General features: G+C 43.9%; 1 protein-coding gene across 1 annotated transcript in view; it reads left to right on the plus strand.

The window, feature by feature from the left end:
* The window catches only part of LOC138579692 (bactericidal permeability-increasing protein-like), a 462,445-nt gene that overhangs the window by 298,125 nt on the left and 140,611 nt on the right, over positions 1–23,709 (plus strand). Inside the window, exon 9 of the mRNA XM_069649930.1 lies at positions 6,116–6,292. Within this exon, the coding sequence (XP_069506031.1) occupies positions 6,116–6,292 (177 nt within the window). The remainder of the gene's footprint in view (positions 1–6,115; positions 6,293–23,709) is intronic.

Consider the following 23,709-nt stretch of genomic DNA (forward strand, 5'->3'; position numbering starts at 1 on the left):
CATTCATAATGAATCTTTGGTTATGAAAAGATTCCTCTGAAGAGAGGCAAGATAGCTATTGACAAAGATGAACTTCAACAATACCCTAAAGTTAAAAAGAAAACAATAAGATGAAAAGACAATCAATTGTGTTGTTACAGTTTCCGAAATAAAAGGCCTTACCAGGACAATAACACATGTCTCTAATAATAAACCACTCTTCACCATTATGTGATGTGCGACCCTCCGTCAGAACCTGATCAGAGTGTGAACAGCGAGGCCAAGCTTGATTTGATAATACAATGGTCTCCTCGTTATACCAGATACCGTGGCATGCACAAATAGCTCCCTGACCTTGCACATGGTACATCCCTAGCACATCTTCACCCCCTTATCTCTCTGGGAACCCAGGTGCCTCTGAATGACGTGATCAGGGCAGCACTCTCAAATATGAATTTCTCATATGTATTTGTTCTGAGAGAGCAGCAGTTTGCAGTTCAAATAAGATGAAGCTCTTCGAACAAGAGCAATAGTGCTTGAAATCTTCACTAGGCCTCTTGCCATAACACAACGTTATGCCCTACTCCCCTACTCCCTACTCCTACATCCCGACCCATCCTCCGTAGACCGAACATTCCCTTCCCAGATCCTCCGAACTCTGAAAAATACCTCAATTAACTGATACAACACAGTGCAGCTGCCTATGACCTTGGCTGCATAACTTCTCTGTGGAAAGAAAGATGGGGGCTGATTTCAGAATTGCCTGAAGAGAAATGCAGCTTCATATTAAACGCATTGTGCAACGTGGCCTAAAATCAAACATGGCAGGACTCCTGCTACCTTACCCCACAGACCTCATATTGCCCACAATACGTCTCTGGCTCCATTCCATACTCCTATATGGTGTTTCTAATATGTCTCAAAGCTACCTACAATAGATACATGCGCATCCAGCTGCGTGAAACGCAACCTACTCACACTTTGGCACTTACTAATAGGTTTTTCTCCGCCTAAACCTTTTTGCCTGGCTGGGAGGCTGTACGTGCATCCCAAAAAGTTTCCAAATTATCACTGGATGTGAATCCCCTGCATTCCAGAAGAGACCTCTGCCAAATCCCTGCACCCTAGAAGAAATACTAACAATGACAAGAACGGACCTAGCAATTGAAGCGCAGATGGAATCGATGGGTAAACTGAAAATTCAACCTAGCCTCACCGAACAGGCATCCATGCATCGCGTGAAATCCACAGCACCATCAAATCATGCTTTTTCGATGTGGGTACGAATTTCCATATGTGCCCATATGTGCTCAGCCATGGGCCATGTCACACAAGCTAAATATCCCAGGTCTATGATTCATTAGTTATTTTAAGCATGTCTTCCAAATGTGTACCCTAAAACTACCTTGCCCTCCAATTTTGGAGGGCAAGGTAGACTTAGGCTACACATTTGGTTATAGGTTGTACATTTGGGATAAGGTTATACATTTGGGAAGAAGACGCTTATGTCTTTTGGTCACATCTTTTCTGATGCGGGGATGAGGCCAGATCCAAAGAAGGTGACAGCTTTAAATGATGCACAACGCCCACAGACCACATCTGCAGTCTTTTCTGGGGCTTGCAAGCTACTGCACCAGATATATACAAGACTTTGCAACAATCAGTGCACCTCTAAAGGAGCTCTTGAGAGTTCTTGAGGCTGAGTTTGTGTTGACCACTGAGTGTCAGAATGTATTTGAGGCCATCTGCCGGAACGATGCTTTGGCTGAAGATATGGCATATTTCAATTCGCACACCTGCACAGAGCTAATGGTTGACGCAAGCCTGTGGGTTTAGGAGCTATCCTAGCCCAATTTAGTTGTAAGGTTCTGCAATACGAATGTATTGTTTTCTACATGAGTAGGAGCCTTTCCACCACTGAGGGGGCTTATTTGCAGGCATAGAAGGAGGGTCTGGTGGCGATATGGGCATCTAAATATTTCCATTTGTTTCTCTATGGGAAGTCGTTTACAGTATGTGCACATCATCAGGCACTGCCGACTATCTACGGTAGTCCTGAAGCCTGAATGCCACCCTGCATTGCCTGATAGGGATTGTGGATACAAGATTATAACTTCAACATTGTTCACAGACCAGGCCTGAAGGATAGCCCTGCAGACTTCCTGTCCAGACACCCAACAGGCTCATCAAGCATGAGGGCATCCATCGCTGACCGATATATCAACTACATCATACATCAGGCCAAGCCCACCTACTTGGAACTGGCCATACTACAACAGGCATCGAAACAGGACATTGCATTCTTTATCATCTGATGGTGCATGGCTCAAGGGAAATGTAAACACGGCAAGCAAATGGCGAGTAGTGAAGTACTGGAGATTGAGGATGAAGTTGCAAGCTTGCTGTTGGTGAAAGATTAACTCTCCCAGATGAAGACCACATAATACAAAAAAGCAGCAAGATAGTCATTCCTCATCTCTAAAGGCAACAGGTGATTGACTTGGCCCACGACGGGCACAGAGGGGTGGTGTCAAGAAAGCAGTTGCTGTGCCAGAAGGTTTGGTTCCCATGATTAGATGTGCAAGTGGCAGAAGTTGCAAAAAACGGTCATACCTGTCGTGTGATGGCACCGGTCATGAAGACTGAGCTGCTGTGTATGTCGCCGATCACTTACTCTGTATGGGATGCAGTAGCAATATACTTCTTTGGGCTGACACATGACAGTGTCTAAGTCCTTGTGGTAGTGGATGAATATTAAAGGTTCCCCAAAGTGCAGATAGTGGCTTTGACGGTTGCCTCCATTCCAGCACTCAACAGGATCTTCACGGCCTGTGGCTTTCTGCGAACTGCAAAATCGGAGAATAGTTCGTTGGACAAGATTTCGGGAACTTCGCAGAGTACATGGGATTCCATCACAGTGGACCTCTGCAGTTAATATCAAATAGTCACTCCAAATATCAAAATTGCCAAATTGACCATTGGAGCAAGTGTTATAGCAGTTACGGAGGAACTACAGAAACACACCGCACTGTTCTACAGGCAGCTGTCCATCAAAGGAAATGTTTAGATATCTCATCAGGACCCGAATGCCACACATACTCGAGGAGGGTGATTGTTATCCAGAGAATCAAGGCATGCGTTAACAGGACATGCATGCAAAAAACAAAATGAAAGTATATGCTGTCTACAGCAGGAGAGTGGAAGAGTCAAGAGTCTGCACCAGACACCAGGTCTTAGTAAGGAAAGCGCAAAGGTGCAAGGACATGACTCAATTGCATCAAGAATCTTTGACAGTAAGCAAGAAAGAGGTATAAATAATGCTGGCAAGAAGTGAAGGGAGAACAATCACATGAAATGTATCACACTTTAAGACAAAGGTGGGAACATCTGTATGCGTTCCCCGGGAGGACCACAGGAGAGAAGGTGGAGATGAGTGGGATTCAGTATTCTCGTACCAGCGTGACTGTGAATTATCTAATGCCGATCAGAACATGGGTCAGATAAATCCAGCTCAAGAGGAGAGGCCACGTCCGGCACGTGTATGATACAAACCAATGAGACTGATTGAGGAAATGGAATAGTGTAGGGGAGGTTAAAAAAGTAGGAAGTTGTAATATTGTATCAGTTGCCTGGGTTAGATGTGTTGTCCATGTAGCTGGAGAAAAAGAAAACCTAAAGGGAGGGGAAATGACATGGGAGCAGGGAGGAAGGACAATGGGCCTCATTACACGGATGGCGGTAAGGATTTACCGGTACCGGTAAAATACCGGTAACGGTAAATCCTTACCGCCTTACTACGAGGTCCCTTTGCGGGTTGGGGGATTTAACGCCTGCTTTTTGCAGGCGTTAAAATCCAACCCGCAAAGGGACCTCGGAGCTAATTACGGCACCGCAAAATTGCGGTGCTGTAATTAGCGCCTTCCCCATTCCCATAGAGCCCTATGGGGCAGAAATGGGAATGGGGAAGGGCAATGGTGGAAGGGGGATTTACCGCCCCTCCAACCTTGGAATGGGGCGGTAAATCCCCTTTCCACCAAGGCGGTGCCGGTATTTTACCGGCATGAGCCATGCCGCTAATAGCGCCATGGCTCACCGCCTACCGTGTAATGAGGCCCAATGGCATTATGGGTTTAGATGTAAACGAATAAAGGGAGTTGAAAATAGTCCTTTTTTGCGTGGCATCATCACTTATGGTTGACGTCCTTGGTAGCCTGCAGCAGGAAGCTACATTTGGCAATGAGGTGACTTGCACCGCGTGTACACCTGAATCTGCTGGAGAAGCGAATGAGCGCTGATCCATGACTTTGGAGGGAGTGCGCCGCAGGGCCTGTGGCGAGCAGCAAGAGTGTCTCCTGGCAACACCCAGTGTGGTGAGCCTCACTGGGGGCGAGCATGGTACTCCTGACACCGCCCATGGAGCGGTTGCCTTGAAGGTGGAGGAAACAGCAGTATGAGTTTAGATGTAAAGGAATAAAGGCAGTTGGAAATAGTCCTCCGTGTGTCGCATCATTATGGCCAATATCCTCGGTTACCTGCAGCGGGAGGCTCCGGCAGTGGCATGATGCATTGTGTCCCTTCCAGATGCCACTTTGGAAGCAGACTTACACTAATTAAACAAAATCCATGATAAGTAAATGTGAAAAGGGGTATATTTATTACATTAGCACCCCTGCGAAGTGGTGCCAGCCAATCAGGAGACCAGGAATTCTGGCTTGCACCTTGGGATCAAGACTGCATTCCTTATCAGCATTATGCAGCACTCCCTGAGTGCCATCATTTTATTTTGGTGAATCCCACTGGCCATCCTCGCTTACCTTTCTCTGTATCTGGTCCCTCCCACCCAAAAGCACCTCCTCCTCCCCTGCCTACGCCCCTTTTCTAATTTGCATCACAGCTAGCTTGATTTGTCACTTTTTGATAAGGCACGGAGCTTGCGTTTGCAATGTACGACCTGAGGTAAAAAAACAATATTAGCATTCTGAAGGGAGCCACGGGTGCCAAGAGCTTTAAGCACAAAATAGGGTGTGTGGGTTTCGCTGGTAATGGCCCTAAGCCCTCACAGGGCTCGCTCGGGATTGACTCGGATACACTATTGCTCGTGCTAGTGAGCCATAACCAGCAAAGATTAAAACTTACAAAACATACTCTGAATACTCCTTATTTTCAAGAAAGAAAGAATTGCGTTCAATTTATTTAATTAATGTGATAAATTCCGCCGAGCTGATCTCAGATTTAAGTTGAATCAGTTTCACACATTAGAGCGAATTGCCCTATGGAAGAACTCATCAACCTATACTGTTGAGATGAGTTGCTGATACTGCAATAATTTCCTCCGGAAACAAACATTAAAACATCTAGTGGTATACTGCTTGTTCCTAGAGGACGCTAGAAGGAGAATGCTAGGTATATTTGCACCCTTGGAGGTGGAATTTTCTGGTGAAATATTCTGGAATAGGTGCATCTATGGAAACAATATGCAAGTGCTAGTAGCATTGTACAGCTTCTTATTGAAAATTGAAGAGCTTTTAACTGCGTATAACGTTAGCCTCGACTAAGTGACTAACGTTATTTTCATTTTAAATTTTAAGAGGTATATTGTTGTTAGCTGATTAATGTTCATTGTTAAGTCTTGGACTGGAAATCTGTTTTTAGATTTTTTTTGGATGCGTAACACTAATATTTTTATATTATTAAAATATGCTTAGGTCTCGAAAAATGTTGCGTGAAATGGCTGTCATTGCAAATTGAATTTGACAAATATGATTGCAAATAGGTTTCTTTTTTGCTCGATACATTATTATATGTTATGTTTTCTCTTTTTTCGTTTTATGATGATCAATTATTCTGCAACTTTCTTTTTTAATTTGTAAAGGTTTGTAAATTAAACTAAAAAAAAAAATAAAGCAAATAAAAAAAGCCCACCCCCTTTCTGGATACTTAAAACTGCTGTCTAAAATCTGAAATGTATCATAATTACTTTTCTTAAATGTGAAAGACAGGGATCGATCAAGATAGTCCGTATGTTGGGATAATAACAGCAGAACACCACTTTTAATTTGAGTTTTGACCCTGCCCCCCCCTCCCCTTTAAACAAAACATTGAATTTCTCAGATTTTGACATCTTCTATTTCTGCAGGGCATGGTTAGTCCTGTTGGAAGTCCATCAGAGTCTCCTTTCACACCGCGCACTATCCCGATGCCAAACAGCAATCAATTCATGCTTCTCCTGGGCTTCTCTGAGTCTTTCTTCCACTCTGTCAGCTTCACATATTTCACCAAAAGAGTTCTACGGAAAACAATCACACACAAGGAGGTGAGTGACAATCAGATGTCAGTAGAGAGTGTGACTAAAAAATCAATTTTTCTTGTTTGATTTATGTATGGTAATTCCAATGAGATTCAGAGATAATGAGCACTTCAATTGGCCCTAAGAATGTTTTCACTGATTAATGAACCAGAGATGAAATATAAAGGAGTAGACTTGAGAAAATGTAGCAAGGCTACTTCAGTCACAATCTTTTCCTCAACTAAGCATTCAAAGAGACAATCAACAGTCTGACCTCGCCCAAAAAGAAGCAATTCTATCGGAAGTGGTTTGTGTGAAAATTGCACCTTTATGAGACATTGAAATGAATATGACATACATTGAGATGCATATAACATTCATTGACATGAATATGACATACAATGAAATTCACAGAATGGTATGAACAAAACATACACTGAATGAGGACATACACTAAAATAAGTATTACCCTTAATAGAAGGAATATGAGAAGCGCTGATATGAATGTGACATACACAAATATGAATATTACTTGCATTGCAATGGAAATGACACCCATGGAAATGAGTCTTGCATGTGTTAAAATAAGCGTAGCATGTGTTAAAACAAATGTAACATGCACTATTGTGAATGTAATATATGACACATATTGAAATGGATATAACAAGCATTATAATAATTAGAACATGGATAGAAATTAATATACTATGCAATGAAATGAATATGACAGGCATTAGAATTAATGTAGCATGGATTGAAATGAATGTTACGTTCATTGAAATTAATATGACATCCATTGAAATGGATACAACATGGGTTGAAAGAAATGTAACATGGATTGAAATGAATATAAAATGCAATGAAATGATTAGGACACCCCACTGAAATCGATATGCAATGTATTGAAATCGATGTATGATGCATTGAAATGAATGCTACAGAGATTGAAATGGATGTTACATTGAAAGGAATATGACACCCATTGAAATGGACATACAATGGGTTGAACTTAATATAACATGGATTAAACATTTAAATGAATATACCATGGATAGAAATCCACGTAATAAGCATTTCAATGCATGTTACATTCATTGCAATGCATGTTACATCGATTTCAATGCATGGCATATCAATTTCAGTGGGGTGTCATAATAATGTCATTGCATATTATATTCGTTTCATTTCAATGAGTAAAATCAGATTGTGAATAAATCAACTTTAATAGCATATTTTAACTGTTACAAGGAGACAATAGAAAGGACAGGCATAAGAGAAAGGGCTGGGTTTTAGATGGCATTTAAAACAAAATGACCTTACCACAAATGGTGGTGTTCCCCTTGATTCATGCACAGATGGGAAAAGGCAATAGAGGTGGGAGTAAGGAAATGATCTTCCTTTCTCATTACCTGCATTTCCCTAGAGTGATACATGGGTGAATTACACAGCGCTTCATGCGAGATTCATCAAGCCTGCAAATGCAGTAATGATCAACTGTGGTAATTTTATGCGGAGAGCAGGAAATTAACATTTGAAAGCATGGCAGAATGCTCTAACACCTCAATGTACTGCACAACACCATTTTCAATTGCTTTCAATGCAGAGAGGAGCACACCGTGGAGTTATCTCCATCGTGCTTTCCTCCTCCATCTTGAAAGTGTACTTCGTTTTACACCTGCATAAATTCTTCATACATACACAAAATGAATGGATTCCTATAGAACCTGCCCCAATGTGGCACCTTCTAAAATCAGGTGGTTCCCAATGGAATGCATTTGTACATGCATCTGTAAGTATGAGTTGCAGGCAGCATTTAAATCTTTAACAAAACAGTGAGTAAAAGAGAAGCCTAAAGGCAATGCCATCTGGTTTTGCTCTTCACATCTGCACTCTGCTTTGTAAATATGTAATGCTGCATGGAATGGACCAACAGCATTTAAGTTCTAATTGTGTTGGTCCACTCATTCTAATAACATCATTTGTGAAATGACCACAAATATATCTATTATCACCCACTTGTGGTACTCGATTTATTGACCTGGCGTGGGCGGGGTGGTGAAGGGTTGTCTAAGTTCAGCCGGTCAACAGACCCATTTCACGCAGCATCGTGTTGCTCCCAAGACGAGTATGTTGTGCTTAAGCTGTCCTCCAGGCACCTTCCTACCAAAATAAAGCAATGGCCACAATGGTCGTACAAAAATAGAGACTTAAATATAATTAGTCAATGTAGTCGGATTGAGGTGGTTTGAGGCGTGGGCTCCTGTTGGATCAAGTCAGCATTCCAGGATAATGCCTTGCAATAGTTTGGTGTGGCAGGCAAGACTGTGGTGAAATGATGCTTCTGCTCAGTGGAGTCCGCATTCAAGGCAGTGATTCAGAGGCTTCCAGCAGTTTGAGTCAGTGTTCAAATCCGTTACTTTCACATAGCCAAGCCGGCAATCAGATCGATCAATGCGCTCTGATGCAATGCGTGGAGCCAGTGCCTGGATGGCTCGAAGAGCAGACCAGATATTCGAAGAATGTAGTGTCAAAAGCAGCCCTGTGGGTCATTTCGTGGCTCAAAGTCACTCAAGCAAAGACAAGTCCGCTCAAAGATATCTTGAGGTGGTAATATAGAGCTCCAGCTGCTTCTGGACTTCTGAGTTGCTGGTTGATCCAATGCAGGATCTCCAGGGACAAGGTGAGTCCTTAGTTCTGAGCCTCCAAATCTAGGAAGTTGTCTGTCACTTACATGGGGCTCTGTCACCTTCAGTGAAGGGGATCCTGGTTGCAGGGAACAGACAGCATAACTGCCTTGGCCCAGAATTGTTTCATCCTCACTGTTCCCTGTCAATCGTTAGGGGGCGGACCTCTCCTCTTCCATTGAAACCTCTGTCTTCACCTCTATGGCAGATAACTTTGGAATAGGCTGTATCCCTAAAAGAATTTCAGTTGAATCATTCGTCTTTCAGAGTCCACAAATGAGTCAATAAGGAGGGATTCCCTCCTTAGTAAAGGCAAACTGCTAGTTTATTTTGCGATGTGACATCCTTTTCTGCAGGAATTGAGGGGAGACAGGAAGTTGCAGAGAGCCGTAGCAGAAACAAGGACAGTAGTACCCCTCTCTCAGCGCATCTTTCTCAACTGGCTATTCTAAATCTACCCTCTTTCGATGTCTGCTGACTTCAAAGAGATCCCAGTGATCAGAATCCTAGTGTGAGTATGGCTTTGTTATGTTAGGACTGTCTTTTACGCACTGGTTCCCAATGGACCTCCTGTGGAGGCTTACTTTGCCATAGGAGGAAGATTTTGACTTTCCTTTAGGGATCAAAGAAAATGTTCCTCCGAATTGTCCAATATGGCAGTTGTGGAGGAAACCAAGCTAGGCAGCTAATGCACATCATCCCTGTCATATCTTGCGCACCGCTCAGTAGCAGACAATAGTATGTGACTGTATAAATGTGTGACCGCAGTCGCCACCATGGCATAATCAAACAAGGGTTACATTTATAGTTTAACGTGCCGCCGGGATGACTAGGGTACACAATTATTATGTATAGATCTAAGGATGAGATTGGCAAGCCACCTCTATTGCAACTTTATGTTCCAGCAACTATCAGGAATGCACATGTGACTTTTGAACCTGCTCGTCTTCTACTGCAGAGTCGTTTCTCCAAGTGCCAGGAGATTGGCCATAGCACAATACAAGACTGCACTATGCTTTTGCAATGGAGCATTATGAAAGGGGTGGGGTCAAATTAATAGTCCTCCCTTTCAGTGATATAATTACCAGCATTTTTGTATTCACTAAAATCAAAAGAGTGAATGCTTTCACACCTTTGTAGATGGCTAATCTTCACTGGTGCCTGTTTAAAGGTCTTTTATATCTTAAACTGCTTGCTGATGATCTAGGCAGTGTCAAACACACTCTATTGTTAATCTCTATATATATAGAAGGGACATTTGTGGATATGTGTGTGTGTCTGTATAGAAGGGACATTTGTGGATATGTGTGTGTGTGTCTGTTTGAAATGTTCAGCATACTTCCCAACATGCTACGAACCAGAAATTAGGCATTGGGGGTAGGTGTCATGGCGTAGTCATTGTAAAAAGTGTAAAATATAAATGTTTCTGCAAAGATTGGATGTGTGTGTGGCTGTTTGAAATGTTCTGCATACTTCCCAACACGCTACAAACCTGAAATTTGACATGTGAGTCGGTTCCATGATGTAGACAATGTAAACAGTATAAAATATAAATATGCCTTTGTCTAATTTCTTTTAGTAGGAATTACTTAAGCATGGGTACAACTGCTAGTAAATATTATTGGTATGCCTTCATTCAATAAAGCAGTGTTCTCCACTTTTAGGACTACGAAATAAAGGATGTTACTCTTAATGGCTATAGTTTCATTGTAAAACGTGTCTCTACCAATTGGCATGATGTGTCACTGTTTAGCGTTGCCACACTTTTTGCTAAAAATGATTTGTTCCTTGGTTTGATATTGGGAGTTTTTATACAATGTTAAATACGGATTTTAGACAGGAAAAACGAGATAATATCTGATGTTAAAGAATTGCAGACTGAGGCCAGAGTAGGGGAGAGATAAGAGAATATCAGCCGTGTTTTAAATGAAATGTTAATTGCATGCAGGGGTCCGCAAACGTCAACACTTCTATGCTTTTAGATTTCCATCCCATTTTGGGCATCTGCAAGGCAAAAGGGGAAAGGAAAGGGAAAAGCGGGGTGAATTTACAGTTACTCTTCTGTTTTCCTCTCTGTCTTGTAAACAAATAAATACCACCTTTATTAGAAGATTCTGATGCCATCTGCCTGCTCTTGTACAGGCACACAACTGATGCAGATTCCATAGGAATCCATTCATTTTAAACAGCATGAACATCTCCTGCAGGCATAAACAGAAATGCCCTGTTGATACGGAGGAAGTCACAGTGGTGGAGAGTGTATCTCCACTCCGTTCCCCTCCTCTATTTCAGCATTGCTCAAACGTTGGGCGGGGGTGGGGGGTGTGGTTTAAAAACATTGCAACTCACTTTTACGTGTCCATTTCCCACTCGGCCCTCATGAAACCAGATATCATAATGAGTGACCAAAGAAAGGACAGCAATTGAGAATTGGATGCAAATATTATTTATACAAAAGATAGAAAGAGGTATGAGTACAATTTATAATCAGAGATTCATTAGGAAGGTTGACTTATTGGTGTGGTTAGTGGTAAAGCTTTGAAAATTGCCCTTTCTGTTGACTATATCATAGATTATTCTTTGGAACCAGTGGGGGTCATTTCACACATTTCTAAACAGGCGCTGGATTTTGGAAGTGTATCAGGCGACTGGTTGAAACGTTCCAAAACACAAATGGTTTCATTTTGTTAAAAGAGGTGTTGCGGGGGGGGGACAGCCCCGGCCCACACCCCAGGCGCTTTAGAGTGAGGCGAGATGCATTTGAAGCACTATGATGAGCTCAAAGGAGTTGGGACGGGGAGAGGACCACCCCCCAATACAAAATGACCCCACCCCAATATAATCAAATATAATCAACCCACATAGAATGGTGAAGGGCGCAAGCAGCATTGCTATTTTCTGTAGATATTAGTAACCATTGCTAGAAGGGAAGGCCTGTGCAGCGAATGTGGCATTGTATGCACTAGGCCCAAATTGTGAGACAAGGGAAATCTCCAGCCATGCCTGAGCACCCATGAGGACAGGCCACACCCCCAACTGCCACAGTACCTGTTCATTGTTCTAACAGTGTTGCAAAGATGTTTGAGAGGAATGTGCCCTACAAGGCCGTGATCATCACTGACCGGCACCTGGTGTGCATGTTATCTCACACTGGCCAAATCATAATGCAGCTCATCCGCAGGCAGCCACGAGTTATAGCCTATATAACTGACTAAAACTCAAGATCCCTGAATTCCACGGCACCAGGTGCCCTTTGACCACCAACCCCAAAGTATCAAGTCTGAAATGTTCAAAGAAGACGGACAGGGCACATTGTTGAAGCAACAATCATGTGATTTGTATTGCGAGGTGCTGGGAGGGATAAATTATGGTTCAAAACGAGGGTGGAGACCTTGGAGCCGGATGCCGTGGAAGAGAGTGGGTGAAATGTGTATGTGAAGACTAGAGAGCCCCAGAACCTCCTTTGTGCCCATCTTAAGGCCTGCCAGGTGTAGGCCTTGTGCAGTATGAGTGATAAAATAGCTGTATGTTAGGAGTATTATTATGTTCTTTGGCCTTCGATGTGAGAAGAAGATGAACACCGCAGCACCCATGTGAAGGGAGATGGCCTGGCATCTCTTATGGAGCAGGCGGGTCATGTATAGGCGCACACCAACCAGCCACACAGGATTTTACTATATGCATTGCGTCATGTGTGACAATGTTTTCCTTTATAAGATTCTGCATGTACTACTTTTTTACTGCAGAACGTTCTTAGCAGCAGAGTTCTTTGGTGTTGCTCTCATCTGTGTGTGAGATTAAAACTTGTTATCCGTACAAGATCGACTTGGGCTTTTCTTCCCTAGCAGGTTGTATTCTCTCTGGTGTGAGCATTCAGGGACTTGCCTTCAGTGGTAATTGAATGCAGGGGACCACCAGCATTAGCATGTACTTGCATTGGGTCCCCTGCATACAATATTTCACTTTTACTAAAATGAAGAGGTAAACCAGGCAAAATTGGCTTTACTCTTTCATTTTACTCTGACTTTTAATAACATGAAAATGGCTCCCTGCAGACTGCATTTTCAATGCAATACTATGCCATCTGCCTGATTTCAGCTAGTGCCAAATGCAGGCAGATTCCACAGGAATCGATTCATTTTACAACTGCATGCAGTTCTCATACAGGTATAAAGCCAGGTGTCATTTGAAGAAGGAGGAGGAATTGATAGCACTTGTAAATGTATGCAATATCCCTACATACGAGCATACTGATTGTATTACCTTTGATCTTGACACCAATAATGCATGCTCTCCCAACCCCCATGTAATAACACTCACATCGTTGCCTTTGACCTTGACACAATTACAAAAACACCATGTCACACTAAGGAAATATGCGCTCCCTTCCCCCATTTAAGAGCGCAGAAGTTGCTTTTGACCATCAGCGCAGAAGTTGCTTTTGACCATGACACCAGTGCAAGATGCCATGCCACAGTATGGAAATATGCCCTCCCCTCTCCTATGTAACAACACCTACTATGTTGCCTTTGCTCTTAATGCAAGTACAACATTCCATGTCAAAGTAGCACCCAACCAACCCCATTTTAGTACCCCCCAAAACCTTTACTTCATGTAACTTCTTAAGTTGGCTTTGCTTTGCCCAGAAACGCAAGTTAAACATGACATGCCCTTGTCATATAATTGTCATGCCCCAATACGTGGCATGCCCTTGTCAAATAATGGTCATGCCCCAATACGCGTTCATACACACATGCATTCATATGCACACACCTTCATAAACATTCACCCACACCAGTCAAGCACACCCAGACCAGTCACGCACACATGGAGCTTCTCTGTCATTCATACAGGCAACCAGAACATCTATTCCCTCTGTGACAGGGAGGTTTGAAATAGTTACATTAACATTCTACTTTGTGAGTTCCCCTGCTAACAACCAATTGGTGCTTTGTGGGTGTACGTTCTAAATGTGCCCCCAGACCTCTGATCACCCTGGTTATACATTAACAGAGGAATCTGTCTTAACATATTGCGTACCATTGGAATAATTGCAAGTAAGCATAGGGCTTTAGATATATTTAATCCCTGCTGCAATCAGAAGAGATACAAAGCAGGCAGGACAAACGCAGTAGACCAGCAACCGAACAGAGGAAGGTACAAACAGCATACCAAAGCAGAATCCTGAGCTACTATTGGAAAAAGAGACAAGGTACTTCCCATATCCCACCAGTTAGAGAGATAATTTCCCATGGACCTACCCGCTAGTGTAGAGAGAGTAGGGCTGTATACCAGGACATAGGGGGCACATGTTAACCCTGTGTTAATCAAAGTTGTGTCAGCTGATCTGTTTTCAACTGCAGTCAAATACAAAGAAATTAAACTGGGAATCCCCATGGGTGATCAATTTTTTATTTATTTTATTTATTGGATATTTGTAAGGCGCCTGCTCAACAAAAGTTGTTTCAAGGCACCACAAGATAAAAAAAGGGGGAGGGACAAGAGAGAAATATAACAATAACGGTCTTACTAGGCCTTGTGACATTCGGATTGTGCAAGTGCAGTAACAAGAGGTGTGAGGGAGATGGGGCGAGTGCTGGTCTGCACAAAAATGTTAAGTGCTAGGATGGGAAGGGAAGTGCAGGGTAAAGAGGAAAGAGTGCAAGTCAAAGGGGAGGAAGAGGGCGACAGATGCTAGGTGAGTGATAAGGGGAGGTCAGGAGGGCAAGCGCCAGGGATTGCAGGGGTGAAGGGGGGGCACATTCTAAGTGCAAGGAGGGGGTGGATTGGGCAGAGGGCTGGTGCCCTGTAGAACTCAGAGGGAACCAGGCAGCCAGTAACTGCAGCAGAACTCAGATGTTAGCAAGGGAGGAGGAGAGGGAAAGAAGAAGAAAAAAGGAGGGTCTTGAGGAGCTTTGGGAACTTCAGGAGATCCAGCTCAAGCCTGACAGGATCAGGGAGAGGAGGCTCCTGTGGAGAAAAGAGATCTAACCCCCACTTGCTGCTTAGAGAAGTGACTGATCTGCAGAGAGTTGAAGCTAGAAGACTGAAGGGCTCCAGCAGCAAGGTATTTGGGGGGAGAGAGAGTTGGATTCGGCGGGGACCGAGCCCCCAGAAAGCCTTGTGGATGATACAGAGGGTCTTTGACTTAATCCTACCAGCAACTGGGAGCCAGTGGAGATATATTTTAGGGCTGGAGAGTTGTGGTCCATGGGATTGAGGCCAAGGATAAGACTTGCAGTCATATTATGGATTAGTTGAAGGGGGCAAAGGGAGGGTTGACGGAAGATTGAGGAAGAGGCTGTTGCAGTAGTCCAGCGCAGAGAGGACCAGAGTGCTGGAGACATTGAGTTTCTGGTGGAAGGTGAGGAAAGGGAGAATGCCTCGGAAGAGGTGCAGCTGATAGTGGGCCTTCTTGGGAAGGTTCCTGATGTGGAGAGAGGACAGAGAGGAGTCAAAGATGACACCAAGTTTTTAGCCTCACAAGAGGGTGAGGGGAGGGGACCCACAGAGGGCAGCCAGATCGTAGGAGGGAAGGAGGGAAGGAGGGAGCTGGGGTCCCAATGAGAAGGATCTCAGTCTTACTGGCACTAAGGTGGAGATAATTGGCGGCACACCATGCCTGAATAGCAGTCAAACAATCAGGGAGGAGAGAGGGGGAAGAGGAGACAGAATAGGGAAGCTTGATGGAGAGCTGTGTGTTGTCTGCATAACAATGGAAGTGAGGAGAGAAGGAGGGGATCAGGTGGGCCAGAGGGGCAAGGTAGATGTTGAAAAGCCATTGCAAGACAATAGAGCCTTGAGGGACGCCACAGGAGGACAGTGTGATAGGGGAGAGAAAAGGGCTCAGTTGAAAATAGGAAGGTCCATCAGAGAGGAATGAGGTCAACCAGTCCAGTGCCAGGCCGATGCCAAGGGTGTCACACTGCCGATTTGTCAGTGTGGCAGAGGAGAGATCAAGAAGGATAAGAATGGATGGAGAGTTAGAATCGAGATTAGAAAGCAAGTCTTCATGGGTGTTCAGTAGAGCAATTTCCATACCTCTGACTGCTCTGACAGATTCTGAGTGTTGGATCAGTTGGGAGTTTGCCCAGGAAGGGGCCAATGGAGATAGGGTGTTACTTAGCCAGGCAGGAGGGATCGGAAGAGGGCTTTTTGAGGAGAGGATGCACAAGGGAGTGCTTGAAGGGTAGCGTGAAGAACCCAATGGCAAACAAGTGATTACAGAAATCAGCCAAGGCTGGCGCAAGGGAGGCATTGTTGTTCTTGATAATTCTGGAGGTTCAGAGCAGCAGCAGTTTGGAGGAAACTTTCATAGAGAGGACTTGTCTAGAGACCTCATCCGGTGCTATGAGCAAGAAAGAGAGGAGTAGGAGGGGTTTTTAGAGGGGGGTCAAGGGAGGCCTGAGAGCTTGGGAAGGAGGAGGGAAGGGATGGCAGGGGAGAAGTGGAGACTGTAGTAGGATTGGCAAGTTCCTTGCAGATTTTAAACTATTTGTCCGTGTCTTTAGTGGCCCCAGAGATGCAGGCTTGGATGGAGAGTCTGTATTGCCTTTGGAGCAGGCGGCAGGCCAGTCTGTCAGAGGATATGCCTGATTCCCACCACTTCCAGTCAGCAACTCTGCACTTGCATTTTAGAGAGCCTAGGTCGGAGTTATAGCAGGTGTTGTGCTTGGAGTCAGGCTTCATGCAGATCCTCATGACAGAGGCAAGGATGTCCAGGGTGTTGGTAATAGAGAAGTGATGATTATCAAGGGCAGAGTCAGCGTGGGAGTCCGTGGCAGGAGTGGGAGGGGAATGAATGGGATGGCAAAAGCAGCAACTGATACTCACTTCATCGGTCAAATGATGGATAAGGAGACTGGCAGTGCAGGCAGAGGCTTAGCCAGGGGACCTAAGAGATTCAGGTGAGAGGACAGGAGAGCATGGTAAGACCAATATATAGGTGTAGTGAGAGGGTCGGAGATGAGGATGTCTGCTGAGATGAGAGTATACAAGGTATGTCTGACTGAGTGCGTCAGACCGGAGGGATGGTGAGGGAAAGAACGTTACAGAGGCTACGGAAGAGTCCAGTGCCAGTATTCGGAGAATCAAGGTGAATATTAAAGTCTCAGAGGAGGTGACGCTTGGAGGTGGAGGCAGGAAGAGAAGAGGTGAGGTCAGACCACTCTGAGGATAAAAGGGAGACTGGACCAGGGGTCCTGTATATGGTGGCAAGAATCAACGAGAGGGTTGGAGAGACACCAAGCCTGCAAATGAGGCATTCGAAGAAAAGGGAGGTCAGAGTGGGAATGATAGTAGTGGGGACCCACTCAGGGAAGATCAAGGCCACTCCACCTCCAGACCAGTTAGGCCTGGGCTTAGAGAGGATCGTGTAGCCCTTAGGGAGGAGTGTGTCAAAAGCAGTGACAGAGCTGGCACTAAATCACGTCTCAGTGACAACGAGAACATCAAGGTCAAAGTCTTCAAGAAGGAGACAGATATCAGAGGAGTGTCTAACAGCCGAGTGAGAGTTGAGGGTAGCTAGTTGAAGCTGGTTGCCACCTTTGAAGGTCTTACGAGGATGGGGTACAGGGATGTGATACACCTGTCAGAGGAGGTAAAGGGGCAACAGGGGTGGCAAAAAGAAGAGTGCCAAGGAAAGCGAGGAAGTTGCTGAAAGATGGAAGATGCCTATCAAAAAGATGGAGGTTGGGCTGAGAGCCCTAGGCCATGTCAGTGCCATTCTGATAGACATTAATGATGCACCTAGAGGATGAGAAGCCTCCCAAGACTACGTCCCACCTGGTGGCTCCATTATTGGGTGACAAAGAGAAATGGGAGAAGACAGAGACCATGTGGGGATTCCGCAGGTCCAAAGAGGGAGCGACAAAGAGGATGTCTGTGACAGTCTGCCTGGAAGAAGCATTGATGTAGGTGTCAGCGATGGGCAGGCCTTGATTGGAGAACAGGAGATCTTTTTTTATGTTTTCCTTCCAGGCTTCAAAAGCGAGGTAGGATAGGCGAAGGAGTAACAGTAAGTGAAAATAGGAAAAATGGAGAGCACCATGCACGAAGAGAGCAGAGAAATGGAAAGGGGGAGAGAGAGAGAGAGAGACAGAGACAGAGAAACTGTAATGCATTTTACTTACAACATCTCAACTGGAATAATTGAATTAAATAATGTCCTAGGATGTCTTCCGCCTAACAGCATAGACTGAAATTGCAGTCCTGCAAATACAAATACGACATCCGGTTTACACATGATGCTTACTCATCAAAAAAAGGTGAGCCGACTAACAAATTGCCTTCTGCACTCTTTGGAAGTTAGAGGATAAATTAATTATCTGTCCCCAACCAACAGTACCTTTTTTTTATTAAATAGCACATGTTTCGCCTTGAAAGCTGGAACATCATTTTATATTCTCAAAACATTTTCCTTAACCTTTTAACTGCCATGGGTTTTCCCACCCAGTGCCAAGTTCTTTTTTGGTGATTTTGGTATTTCACCATTCAATGCCTTCTAACGGTTTCTGTTTCATTAACCCCTTTAGTGCCAATGATGAGGTATCTCATCCTTGGCAACAGTGAGGTAATCCCAAGGACGAGATACCTCGCTCTTGGCACTTAAGGGGTGAAGGGAATGTTAGTAGTCCAAAATAATAATATGTGCTTTTATGACAACTGAACATGAACTTCCAGGGATGGGTACTGGATGTAGTTGTGTCATGTATGGTTTGTTAACCCGAATGGCATTTTCTTCTGCTGCTGATTCAGCCTTTGTGTGTTTTGAGGCCACAGGTGTTAACTTCAGGGTTGCTAAACATATGATGCCTGAACGGGTACTGTGGTACTGTCACACCACAGTACTAACTTATTATTATTAGTAGTAGTATTATTATAATAATTTATCTATTTGTATTTATATTGAAAACTTTTACAAACTTACAACATATTATTGACATCACATAAAATCAGAAGTAAAATAAAGTCAAAATACACAATACACAATATTTTCCCCTACTGTACTATACATGAGTACCTGTTCCAATTCACATACATTTGTATTATTTCACTTCCCATTTCCTATGCCACACCTACATGCAATTATTGGTTTCTACTGGGGATGCTGTGTATTCTTTCACATCGGAGTCAGAGACTACCACGTTAAGGCAACTTGCTTTATTGTGGCTGAAGAGTTATGTGGGTTTGCCGGATCCATGTGTTATTTTTTTATTTTTTTTATTTACGAGTTATAATCACTGTAGTGATTTTAACAAGCAAGTAGTAAAATCAATCGAAGAAACAGAGGCCAGGGTAGAGTAAGTGCCAATTCAAAATACAGCAGATCAAAGTTAGTATCAAAACGACACCCTCTATAGGTTGTAAGATATGCTGTTTAAACAGAGAAAGGGACTCTAAGCTTCTGGCAGGAGCTGTTACTTTGTCCTTAAAAATGAGGTCAAAAATTTTCGTAGCAGCGATCGCCCATTAAGGTCTAAGGCCCCCTATTAATCGCTCCCACCACAGCTCTTCTTCCGTTAAATAAGCTTTCTCCAAGTGGTGTAGCAAGTAAGGGGATCTGTATGAATTTGTGCCAGGGCATGATAGCCAAAGGTGCCGTAGCGTTTCAATTGGTTGGTTTGCTTTGCAAAAACGACAGCTGTTAGTCACGGAAGCTCCTCTTATCTGCAGAATCTCATTTGTAGGCAGTAAATTCAGCCTGGCACGAAGAAGTGTAGATCTTGTTTTCCTACTTGGGTGCCTAATGAGGAATGGTTGTATTTCGTTCAGTTTTCTGACCGTTGTGGGTAGATGCTGGGTCAGTTTGTAGGTGGCTGCTTTCTCTAGCGCATCAATCCATGTGTTATATTATTTGCTGCTATTCCGTTTGTCATAAACCAAAGGAACACTTAATTTACTCCCGGACAGAGCGTCCACAGTTTTACTCATGCGTGCAGCCCTGTGCATATTTGGTGGTATTTCAGCATAGCATTCCTAGCATCATTATTTACCAGTATGATATGGTCTTCTCTTTAAATGGAAAATAGGTTTCTCTAAATCTGTCATTGCTTGCGTGAGGCATTTAAAACACCAACTTTTCACACTATGACCAACATCACTGCTTACTCTAAATCAAGCCCTTACTCATCATTTTAAGAACTTGATACTTTCTGGTAATCTGTTCATGTTACACTTACAAATCCAATGCAGCAATATTAACACTGAGCAGGCAAGCCGAACATATTAATTAAACAGCCTAGAATTCAACAAAGCATACTCATTCACTCGCTTTGCAACTCACTCATTCACACACTGCGTGCTTCCCTCTGGCCATCACTCACTCACTCACTCTATCATTCACTCTCCATCTTGATGATTCCCTCTGATTGATACTCACACCTACATCACTTAGTCACTTAGTCACTCACGTATTCAATCACTCTGCACCATTCTCATTCACACTCACACCCATGTACACCATTCACGCTGCATTCATTCACGCGCATGCACTTACAGAAATAAATATATGCATTTACACATCCTTCACGTGTATGCGTGCACATATTCATACCTACACACAAATCAATAATCACACACAGGAATATGCAAAACAAATGTTTCCTTACCTGCTTCCCTCTGGACTCTGCACGACTCCACCTTAGCTACTCCATGCTCCGTAGGCCTCTGGTTTCCCTGCTCCACCACAGGCACAGGGCCTGATCACGACTTTGGCGGTAACGCCGGCGGTATTACCGCCAGCAGTATGAGCCCTACCGCCGAACTCCCCGGCGCTAATAGCGCCGGATCATTAGTTCGGCGGTAATGTAATTCCTCTTTCCCCATTGAGCCCATTCGGGAATGCCCCATTACCCATTGGGCTCAATGGGGAAAATGTGCGCTCTTTGCGAAAAGAGCTGGGGCGAAATCCGCCAAAGTCTTGATTTGGCGGACCCTTAAATCCGGTGGTAATAGCACGACCGCCGGATTTAAGGGTTACCGCCAAAGTCGTGATGAGGCCAATAGAAAGGAACCAGGGAGCAGGGTGAGATTCCTAGATCCTGGTATGCGCAAATGATCCGAAGAGCAAACCCTGCACTAAGGCTTGCTTGCTGGACATGTACAGATTTTGGGTGGGCCTTGCCCACTCAGGCCCTGTGTACGCCTTTGAATTAGGTCAAAATGTCTATTGTCAAACTCATTTTTCTCCAGGCAGCGCAGGAAATGGCGGCATAATATTAAGTCGTATGCCTTTAACACCTCCATTTTCCACTCCAGCCCTTTTGCATGCTGTGACAAGGTGGAGGAGGAGCACAGAGCAGTGTTTACATCACTGCCATGCTTTCCTCCTCCGTTTTGTGTGAGCACTTTGATTTACACCTACATGAAATGTTCATGCAGGCACAAAATGAATAGTTGCTATGGAATTCTCCTCAAATTAACACCTCCTAACTGTGATGATTCGCAGGTGGGGAATAGGAAGGGGTGATGCAGGAGGGAGGGACAATCTGCTAGTTTCCTTGGAGACAGGGCTGAAGGTGGTTTGAGAGAGGTTCTTTTTTCTAACTCTCGGTATGTTGGTTGCTAGGAGACCGCCCAGCTGGCTGAAGAAGACGCTGTCCGTTATGAATGCACGAATTAAGGAAGAAGAAAAAAAAGAAAAAACACGTTAATTTGGTTGTTATAAAGCGCCGTTGCGCCAGTTAACTTTTGTTCGTTGTATGAAGCTGGAGGGCTGCGTGGAAACACAGTAGGAAGGAAAGCAGCCGTACGAGCGCTGAACTCCGGCTCGAGCAACTGGTCGGCGAGGCAGTTGGAGTTTCGAGAAGGAGGGAGAAGTCTGAGCTCAGGGAGTCGAGGAGTGCCTGCGGACGAGTCTCCAACGTTGGGAGCTTCGCCGATCAACGGAACGGACGCTGACTTTCAAGAAAGAAAGAGGAGGAGCCATGAAAGAAGACTTTGGGAGCGGCGGATCGGGAGGCCTATGAGCAGCGAGTCTGTGGTCGAGCCCCAACAGCTGTTCGTGAACGGCCCGTAAGACGGACGTAGAAGAAAGCTGTCCGTTTCAAGACGGGACGAAGTGCCGAGCTGCTGCCGTCCGGATTCACAAGTAAGCGTGTGAAAGTCCCAACAGCACACTGAACGTGCTTGTCTAAGTAAACGAAAGGGGGAGAGAGGAGAATTCTTGTTGAAAAGAAACATTCATAGAGTGGGAAAAAGCCTCTTGGAGAGTGAACGTTTGTTTGCCAGCCATAATGGCTTAAATGGATGTGCGAATGCTGCATGGACTAAGTCAATGAAACTGAAGAACAAGCAGCGTATGTCTTACAGTGCCAGAAACCACTTATGAACCAAAAATAAACAAGATTTCTGGGGAAGGATCAGTTAAGCTAGAACAACGTGTTTTATGCTTTGCATCGCAACAATTGAACTTTTCAAAGACTATTGACATTTTTGTTCAACACCTCTGAGCTACATTCTGATACCAGAAGGGGAGGAGGGCACTCATGTAACTTTGGCCAAGACGTTTAAATGTGAGAATCATCACAAGAAGCCACATGTCCTAGTCTTGGAGCAGACGGTGTGCTCCTGGCAAGAAACGGCAGCTACCGGTATCCTTTTTTCTTCATGGAGGAGTTCATTGAGTTACTTTGACAAAGAAGATATTAAAGTTGTGTTTTACCTCAGACTGTGTGTGCGATCATTTAATCCCACATAGTGACACTAACACAGAGGAAGATTCCATGAGATGCATTAGTAAAAACTCTAGTTCGCAAAAAAGTAAATACCCTGTTTTACACTTCCGGTTTACACTACACTTAACAAATTTTAAAAAGTGCATGCAGGGAACACTACAGCATGTAATCACAAATGTTGGTGTTCACTTCGATGCAATTTGCATATTTTTAAATGACCAGCTCTCCATTTCTAAAGAGGAGAAACTAAAAGTTTCTCTGGTACAAGTGTCACAGTCTATTTTAATATCAGATATACCTGGCATTACCAGAGCTAAAAAGTAACCAGGCAGCTCATATGATTTTCCAACAGTTAACAATGAGAACAGATGAATGGGCTAAATAGTTCTGTATACTTCATCAATGCATAGTCATACATGTCCAAACCTTGGAAGGATTAACATTGTCACTGAACATCTCAGTATGTACAATGTTGTGTGCCGTTCCAGGGGCATAAACAAAACGATTACCTCAGCTTGGCTGGCCCTTTTACTTTGGAGTCTTGTTGATGTTGATCTGTTGTCTCTTGCTGTCATTTTGAAGCATGCCTAGCTGGCAACAGTCGTTGCCTGGTTTGCCTTTGTGGTGGGGGTCTCCTGCTGTCTTTGAGCTGCATGTCTGGCTGCATCAGCCTATTGTCTGGCTTAATTCTCTTCTGTTGTCTCCAAAAGTAGATGATCTCTTGGGTGGCATGATGATTGAATTACACTTTTTAGTTTGTCACTGGAGATGTGTACTGCTTGAGTGTCATTAAGACTAATTGCTGGGATTCCTGGACTCATCTTTGGCGCATTTCTAGCTTTTATTTTGGTCCTCTGTTCATAGAATTCTTGTACTAATCTTTGCAGAATTTTTAGATCCTATTATGATAATTTGTAAAGCACATTTTTAGCATGTTCTATAGTCGTTTGATAAGCAAAATGAGCATTGGTTCTAAGTTTATCCATCAGGAGCGCACTTCAGTAAGTTTCAATTATACAACATGAGCATTAGTTGTAATGTTATCGACCAGAGGAGCCACTTTAGCAACATTTAGCCACACTGT

This window comes from Ambystoma mexicanum, chromosome 3p, assembly GCF_040938575.1.
Source record: "Ambystoma mexicanum isolate Mex_15411 chromosome 3p, UKY_AmexF1_1, whole genome shotgun sequence".
NCBI classification, from domain to species: Eukaryota; Metazoa; Chordata; class Amphibia; order Caudata; family Ambystomatidae; genus Ambystoma; species Ambystoma mexicanum.